This window comes from Acipenser ruthenus, chromosome 57 (assembly GCF_902713425.1).
Source record: "Acipenser ruthenus chromosome 57, fAciRut3.2 maternal haplotype, whole genome shotgun sequence".
Taxonomy (NCBI): domain Eukaryota; kingdom Metazoa; phylum Chordata; class Actinopteri; order Acipenseriformes; family Acipenseridae; genus Acipenser; species Acipenser ruthenus.
In genome coordinates this window covers 5039225-5047973 of record NC_081245.1, presented here as the reverse complement: position 1 = coordinate 5047973, position 8749 = coordinate 5039225, and the positions used below count along the sequence as shown (strand labels likewise).

Here is an 8749-nt window from a genome sequence, read left to right as displayed (position 1 = left end):
AAATATTAATTTTATTTTATTTTTTTACTACATACTTGGTGGATTATAGACTGAATTATTTGACAATCTCTCTCTCTCGAAGAGCTAGCGCCATCTAGTGCTTGAGCCAGGTAACCCATCCCAGCCCCTCCTTCTCTGTGTCTCTGTGTGAAGACGTGTCTCTTCCCTGGTTTCGCTATGATAACTGTGTGTTTAACTGTGTGGGATGGCAAAACATTACAAATTAATCTCTGTAACTTCCAGAACCACATTTAAACCGTCCAGAAGAAAGGATATTTCACTGTTAACATGTGTCAATACATCTCTCAATAAACAAATCATAACCTCGCTGCGTTTCTATTTACTGGCAGTAAGAACCAGTCCCGCTCTGTATGCCGCTGATTTTAATTGAATTAAACCATAGAAATCGCGCTCTAAAGTGTGTTTGTAGTGGTGCTGTCTCTGTGTCGTGTTGTTTTCTATTCACTCTGCCCTTTTATAACTGTGACTGCAGCAGCCCAGGCCAGTGAGGCACCATCATTTCCATTATACCCTCATGCTGGGACTGGATTTGGAATGGGAGATGTTTTTTTTAGTATGGATTCAAGTAGAAAGTGACATTTTATGTTTTCGGTAAGAACTCAGAAGAGGCGTTCAGTCGTTAATGAAGGCAGATTAACAAGGTGATCTTACGTCTGTTTTAATGGGTGTATAACTGTGTTTCGTGCCACGGCATGACAAACTGCCGGTTTCATTTTTAGCTTCCAGTAGAAAATAGCTTTTCCATTGATCGCTGTTGATTGTTACATTTTGAGTTGAATATTTTGTAATTGAAAAAAGAAACGCAAGACATTTATTAAAGGAAGGCGAGGAGGGACGCAAGACGTTTATAAAGGATGTCGAGGAGGGACGCAAGACATTTATAAAGGATGTCGAGGAGGGACGCAAGACGTTTAGAAAGGAGGGAGGGATGAAACTACTAAGAGAGAAAACAATTCAAATAAAAACAACATCTAAACAAATCCATTTACAACGACATTGACTTCAATCTGTCTTTCACTCTGAAGAATTACTCACAGATAAAAGCAACGCGACTCGCTTCATTGCTTACAGGTTCATTGCTCTGTATCCCCGCATTGCAATTTAAATAGCGCCCCTTTTAATGCAAACACATGAGATAATTAACACTTCAAGTGGTTTCTTTGTTAATTCTACATGTTTGCTATTTGTTAAGTTTATCAAGCCGTGTGTCTCCCGACAGGATATCTGTATGTTATGAATTCAGCGGCGTGTCGTGTAGTGACTGCATCCTCCTCACAGTGAGAGGAAAGCCATCAGTTTTCATTAAGGAACGTAGAGCTACAAAATATCCGTGCTCGATTGAATCCAGCCCCTGGTTAAACGATGCTAATTACAGCTTTACAGACAGGTAGAGAGATCAGAAATAAATGTAACAATCTCCCAACCCCGTATTAATAAGAAACAGCTGCTACCCAATGCCAAGCTGTAGCGCGCTGCCTTTAAAATAGTAACTTTGTCTCCCAACGCGTCTCCACACGAATGAACGAAAGACGGAACTCTCCCGGTTAGCACGGGTGTGTGTGACGTGTTTTCAAGTGTGATCTGTGTTACTGTAGAGACCAGCACAATTTATACAGTGTGAATAGACCTATTAAACGCGTCGAACACAATGAAAGCATTTTAGTGCCGAAGATCGATGTATTGTATTTGTGTTTATTTTAAAAAGACCTCTAAGGACAGTGCATCTGATCTGCAGCGTGGTTCACACGTTGTCTTGTTGCTTGAATCTTACATAAATATTTTTAGACTTTGTGCCTCTGTGTTATTCCTCATTATGAAACTCACTTGGTCTGTGCATATTTTGATGATGAAATGCACACACAATGACGAGTTTGTATGTATTTAAATATTGCCCGAAGGTCTGCCTTTCTCCAGCGCTGTTCGGCATTGTGTGAGAATACGCTGCTCCAACAAGTGTGAAATTTGCATCAACATGTATTTTATTTGTTTTACCGGCGGACGAGGAGGGCTTATCGCACGCGCATCACAGGTGGTCAACTATGTGAGCCCCCCCGTGTTTCCCAGCAATGTTTCCTTGAAGTGAATGTAATTGAATACCCCTGTGTTATGAGGTGAGTGTGAGAGTATGAGTCCAGGTCCGATGCGTGTCACAATGAAGGCATCTGAATAAAAGACTCACTGTTCTCATGAGAGCCCCTAATAAAATGAATTGCTGTGCTGAAGCTGAACTCGTCATGTGTTCAGTGTTCCAGTGCTGCTCCCTTGTGGAAAGCTCTTTGCTTGGTCTTGTAACTCAGATCAAAGTATCATTAAGGAGTGGCTGCATAATAATTAACTCCACAGCGTTTCCAGGAACTCTTCTCCTGTTTGTCGCTTCTCATAAGGACACATGGATGGGATGCTCAACCAAAGAACACAGCCCATCCGTGTGCAACACAGAGCTGGTTATTAGGTAGACACTGGATAATATTATCACAGCATATGAGAGAGCGGCTAAACTGAGCTAATCAAATCCTAACGCTCCGCCTCCCCAAACGATTGGGCATTCGTTAAGAATGTTTAGATTTGTTGTTAATTAGTTCAGAATAACCCAAGACCCGCCCTGTAGTTTGGATTAGTTGATCAAATGCTTACAGTACTAATTAAAACACATGTTTTGTAAATGAAAAAAACCAACGCCACATTTCCTTGCTTCTGTGGTGATGAGTTCAACCCTAACTGCTGCATTAACATAGTTTTCTGCAATGAATTTCCTTGCTTTTCGAGGAGTTTTTATTTTCATTATAAACTACAGCTCTTGTGTGGAGGTGTTCCATACATGACTGCTGCATTTCACCACATTGTATTAGACATGTTAATGCAAAGAGTGCAGACTCAGGAATCTCAGTAATCAGTTATCTGCAGGTTAAAGTCGGTGGTAAATTAGTGCTGTTGATGGAGCCTCATGACTCATGATTCTAATCTGCAGGGACAAAGTTCGAGGTTCTGGACTTTGCTGTGAGATTTTCAAGGACGCTGTAACTCTTCATTGTAACCACAGCTTCTGTAAAGCATTTCTGGATCAGTGGTGGAAAGAGAAGGAAACTTGGATCGTCCACCCAATTTCACGCTCAGGAATATTATGGCTTCTAAAGCACATACTGGAATACTCTGCAGTCTGCATGATGAGAAACTGAAGCTCTTCTGTGTGGATGATAAAGAGGCTGTCTGTGTTTTGTGTCAAACTTCAAAGAAACATGAGAATCACAAGCTCCGTCCTGTTCAGGAGGCTGCACAGGATTATAAGGTATAGAAACAATATTCATGTGAAAATGTAAACACAGTATTCTCTTTTCACAGCATATTATACAGAGTTATTATAATGAGGCAGTTTAAACAACAAGATCCAACAAGTCTGAGCGAAAAACAAATCCTATTACAATATCATTGAGAGAGAGAGAGAGAGAGAGAGAGAGAGAGAGAGAGAGAGATCCTGGGTGCAGAGTGGGGGTGGTACAGGAATGGGGAGGGGAGCGTGTCTGTGTGCAATAATGAATTCACACCTGAACCCTTATAAACCCTCACACAGTCCCTATCAGAGACAGGCAGGACAGGAATGGGGAGGGGAATCACTCAGTCAATGTGAACACTTTATTCCTTGACTTTCACTCTCCACTGCTGACTATATAAGCAAGCATTGTGTTTCCTATTGAATTGCCTCCTCACACTGTCTGCTTATAGACAGTGATGATTCTATTACAGCACAAAGGTCTTTCTACTGGCACGCCTGTTCAGATCCAAGCCCTTCTGAATGATATATTACATCACACACTCTTTCACAGCCCATCCTTGCACTGACTTCTTCACAGAAGTCTAAGGGTGTTGTCAGTTAAGCATTCTCTACTATGACCTAACTGGGGTCATGTGACTTTTGATTTCCGCATGATAAATAACTGACTCATCAAGATATTAGATTCATGCACGGTACACTGTCTCTCCTCTCTTACCCCCTGTCTCTCCTCTCTTACCCCTGTGTAGGGACCTTGGAATAGACACCCCCAAGTATTTTTGCTTGGGTTATTATAGTGAGTAGTCCTGTGGAGGAAAGTAACCTGAAACTCTTTATCTAATAATATAAGGTAGTTATGACGGCCTCCGGCCACTAGGGAGCAACAGTAGGTGCACTGGAGGTTGGGTTAGTACATTAGACCTGATAGTGCAGTGTAGGTGAGTGAATAAGAGTGAGACTGCTTGTAAAACACATATCATTGTTATCTGTTTCAGAAATTAAAGCTGGATAATTGAACAGCAGTGGTACCGTGCTTTGTGTCTTAGTTTTAAGCATTGGGAAGAAACTCACAGTAGAGTGCCATTCAAGTAAACATCCAGATCAGCTATATATAACACAAACTTGCCCCGCCCACCAAGTGTGTTACCCCCCTCTCCTCTCTTACCCCCCTGTCTCTCCTCTCTTACCCCTTGTCTCTCCTCTTTTACCCCGTCTCTCCTCTTAACCCCTGTCTCTCCTCTCTTAACCCCTGTCTCTCCTCTCTTACCCCTGTCTCTCCTCTCTTACCCCCTGTCTCTCCTCTCTTACCCCCCTCGTCTCTCCTCTCTTACCCCTTGTCTCTCCTCTCTTACCCCCCTGTCTCTCCTCTCTTACCCCTGTCTCTCCTCTCTTACCCCTTGTCTCTACTCTCTTACCCCCTCTCTCCTCTCTTAACCCCTGTCTCTCCTCTCTTACTCCCTGTCTCTCCTCTCTTACTCCCTGTCTCTCCTCTCTTACCCCTTGTCTCTCCTCTCCTACCCCTCTCTCCTCTCTTACCCCCTGTCTGCTGGGTCTGTGGCTGCACGCTTCTGCCTCATCTCTATTCTTAAATATCAGAAGCTCGTTTGAATCTGCCAGTCAGTCAGAGTCTTTATTGATGCGTCACAAATCTCCAGAGCAGGGGGTTTGTTGCTATGAGAGCCCCCAGTGGCAGCCCCAGTGCTGAGGGGATTTCTCACACACTGCATTCATATTTCTACTAGCCAGGCATGTGTTAACAGTGATGTGCAAGCTCTGGGTTTCATTGCATTTCAGGGAGAACTCAAGACTGCACTGAAGTCCTTGCAGGACAAGCTGAAAACCTTTAATAAAGTTAAAAACGAGTGTGATAAAACAGCAAAGCACATCAAGGTAAGAGAACTAGATTAGTGATTGAAACAATACACAACATACATTTTCACTGGACACCCAAACTAACTCTAAAGTGATCCTTTTCTTGTATAGAAACAAGCCCAGCAAACAGAGAGGCAGATAAAGGAGGAGTTTGAAAAATTTCGCCAGTTTCTACGAGATGAAGAAAAGGCCAGGATAGCTGCACTGAGGGGGGAAGAGGAACAAAAGGGAAGAATCATGAAAGAGAAGATTGAAAAACTTACAAGAGAAATCTCATCCCTTTCAGACACAATCAGAGTGATAGAAAAGGAGATGGAAGCTGAAGACATCTTCTTCCTGCAGGTAGTGATTGTTTAACTGTGTGTGACATGTTCTTATTGTGAATGCACACTCACTACTACACTATGAATGGGACTTTACAAGCATTTATGTCAGTACACATTTGAACAGTGCTGCTGTTTTCTATCAAAGTGGTATTTGTGTTTTAATAATGTCTCAATTCATGTCCTTGTTTGTTTCAGAAGTACAAAGACACACAGAGAAGGTATGTAAGATGTGGCCTGTCTTCCTCTCTTGTATTGTATTGAATGCAAACACAGAGCAGCACTAACTCCTGAATATGATTGCAGAGCCGAGTGCACACTGCAGGATCCACAGTGTGTTTCAGGAGCGCTGATAGATGTAGCCGAGCACCTGGGCTCTCTGAAGTACAAAGTGTGGGAGAAGATGCTGGGGATTGTTCAATACAGTGAGTCCTGTGGGGCAGCATCACAAAGGAGGGGGGGGGGCATATAACCACAATCCACAATGTGTGTAAGCAGCAAGATACAGCTCTCTACAATCAATAATAATACACAATGAAATGTACACACCTGTAGCAAATACACTTGTATCCATCAGAGTGATCATCTCTCAGTTCAATATTAAACACTGTGAGCTGCTCATAGTATTGAGGTGAGCTGGAAGAGCATTCCAAGAGAGCAAAAGGCTTTCTGATCCCATGCTGGTCTGCATTGAAACTCCTTGTAAAGAAACCACTGCAGTAGAACACAGACTTCTCTGAGTTCAGCCCATTGTCTTGGAATGCTCCCAGAGCTCTAAGAATGTTAGTGCTGAGCAGTGTCACAGTGTTCTGTTCTAGAGCTCTGTAATAGAACTCTGTGAGCAGCAACAATTCTCACTGACCAGAGTTCTGGAGCCAGAGTTCTACTCAAATTATCCAGCCGGGCATCAGTTCAGCATTTTTATACTGTACACCCTCTCAGCCAATCAGGGCTGGGTTTACACACGCTGTGAATGGATCTGATTTAAACAGGTTCAGATGCTGTTTCTTTGATGTTTTTAAGGGGATTTCCATTTTTAAAAGTTATGTTTGATATTGAATAATAATATTTGAGAAAAATATACCATTCTTAGCATGTAATTTATTAAAATGCTTGCAGGTAGATGTTCTCATTTCTAAACCTGTCTCTCATTTCCTCTCTCAGCTCCAGTGACTCTGGATCCCAACACAGCACACCCTGCCCTGATACTGTCTGAGGATCTAACAAGTGTGAGACTCAGTGATGAGAAACAGCAGCTTCCTGACAACCCAGAGCGGTTTGATCCCTATGCTTGTGTGCTGGGCTCTGATGGGTTCACTTCAGGGAAACACTGTTGGGACGTGGAACTGGGAAGCAGTACTTACTGGTATCTGGGTGTGACTAAAGAGTCCAGCCAGAGGAATGTGATATACCCCTGGAAGCCAGAAGCAGGATACTGGGTTATCTCCCTGGAGGATGGGGATCAGTACTGGGGATGGACCTCACCACCGACACGACTCACTGTGGAGAAGAAACCCCAGAAGATCAGAGTTCAGCTGGACTGTGACGGGGGGGAGGTGGCATTCTTTGACTCCAGTGATATGAGAAAACCTCTCTACACTTTTAAACACAGATTTACTGAGAGAATGTTTCCATGTTTCTGGACTCTCTGTTCTGCCCCTCTCAGAGTGTGTCCTATGAAGACAGTTATAAAAGTGGACTAGCCCAATGTGTTCAACATAAACAATAGGGATGAATAATAATAATAATAATAATAATAATAATAATAATAATAATAATAATAATAATAATAATAATTAATGACTATCTATTAACATTGAAAAGGAACGGAAACATTTTAAATAGAAAATGATGATCAAAGTGACAAATGTAACGATGTTTAGAAAACTATTAAATATATTCTAACAGAACATGTTCACCCTCCTCCACCCCTCTCCCTCGTCACGTGACGTGGGTGTTTGGTCTGAGCGCCTCGAATCCATGTAGAAATACAATTACAAAAACTAGAACATGAACTGGTTAAAGAACAACACTGAATAAAGAATATGCGTTCTGGAATAATGTTCAGTTAAACACAATGCTCTATTGATGTGTTATACCATCTACAGCTTTGCAAGCTCTGTAAATAATAACTCCCTCAATGCTGAATGAATGAATGAATAATGATTGCTGGGCTGGTCAGCGGCGTTGTTGAATCGATCAGGATATTGTATCATTTAATTGGTAAATGTATCGCTGTAATAACTTGGAAGCTGCACATTGTGATCGTGTGGATGTGTGTCTTTTGTGGCCGCTGTGAAACGGTCCCGCAAATCACTGCTCCCGGATCACAAAGGATCGGTTCGCTGCCCTCCCTTTGATTTAATGAATGATTTTTTTAATAATAAAAAGTATATATTTTCATTTGGACCTCGTGTGGGGTGTCTGTCCATCTCCGTGTGGATCTCGCTCACAGCAGCTGTGTGAAGGAATCCGAAAGCATTCGCATACGAAGTTAAGGGAGTACTGACAGGTCACTGCCACCAGGGGGCGCAGTGTGGTTAGGAAAGTTAGTGAGGCGGCGCTTGGAGGTGACGCGCGTCTCCAGGTGTAGAGAAGCCACTCCGTGGCTCATCATTGAAAGTCTCACGGCTGTGTTGAAGGGTGAAGACAGCGGCATTAAGAAGCACTTTAAGGTTCAAACTCGTTCAGACCGGAGCGCCTCCTTGTATTCTGAGAGTGAAGCAGTGCTGCTACAAGAGACAAAGATCCAGTGACTGTTTTAAAATAAATATTTTTCTTTTTTCTTTTTTATTTTTTTACTACATACTTGGTGGATTATAGAGTGAATTGTGTGACAATCTCTTCTCCTTTCTCTCCTCTCGCTCCTCTCTCCTTTCTCTCTCTCTCCTCTCTCCTCTCGCTCCTCTCTCCTCTCTCTCTCCTCTCACCTCTCGCTCCTCTCTCCTCTCTCTCTCTCTCTCTCTCTCCTCTCTCCTCTCGCTCCTCTCTCCTGTCTCTCTCTCAAGGTCAGATCACTGTGTTTTACTGTTTTAGGAATCAGCAGGTAGCAGTAATTAATGTTATGACAGATGACAGAGTTGATTTCTCCTCTCTCTCTCTCCACTCTCACTCTCTCTCCCCTCTCCTCTCCTCTCTCACTCTTTCCTGGTGGCTGAACTTGATTCTCAATCGCATTAAACTCTTTTTAAGACTTTTTATAATAACAGGAAAGATTAAATACAATCTAGTTGCGCAGGTCACTGACCTTGAAAAAATTATCTAC

At 42.6% G+C, this 8749-nt stretch overlaps 1 protein-coding gene across 1 annotated transcript; it reads left to right on the top strand.

Annotated features, from left to right (window-relative positions):
* Window positions 1-3060: 3060 nt before the first annotated feature.
* Window positions 3061-7893, top strand: LOC117969103 (E3 ubiquitin-protein ligase TRIM35-like). Its single transcript, XM_059017870.1, has 6 exons — window positions 3061-3307; window positions 5084-5179; window positions 5273-5503; window positions 5683-5705; window positions 5791-5909; window positions 6649-7893. Exons 1-6 carry the CDS (start codon window positions 3143-3145, stop codon window positions 7185-7187), a joined length of 1173 nt encoding a protein of 390 aa, XP_058873853.1. The 5' UTR covers window positions 3061-3142; the 3' UTR covers window positions 7188-7893.
* The last annotated feature ends 856 nt before the right edge of the window (window positions 7894-8749 follow it).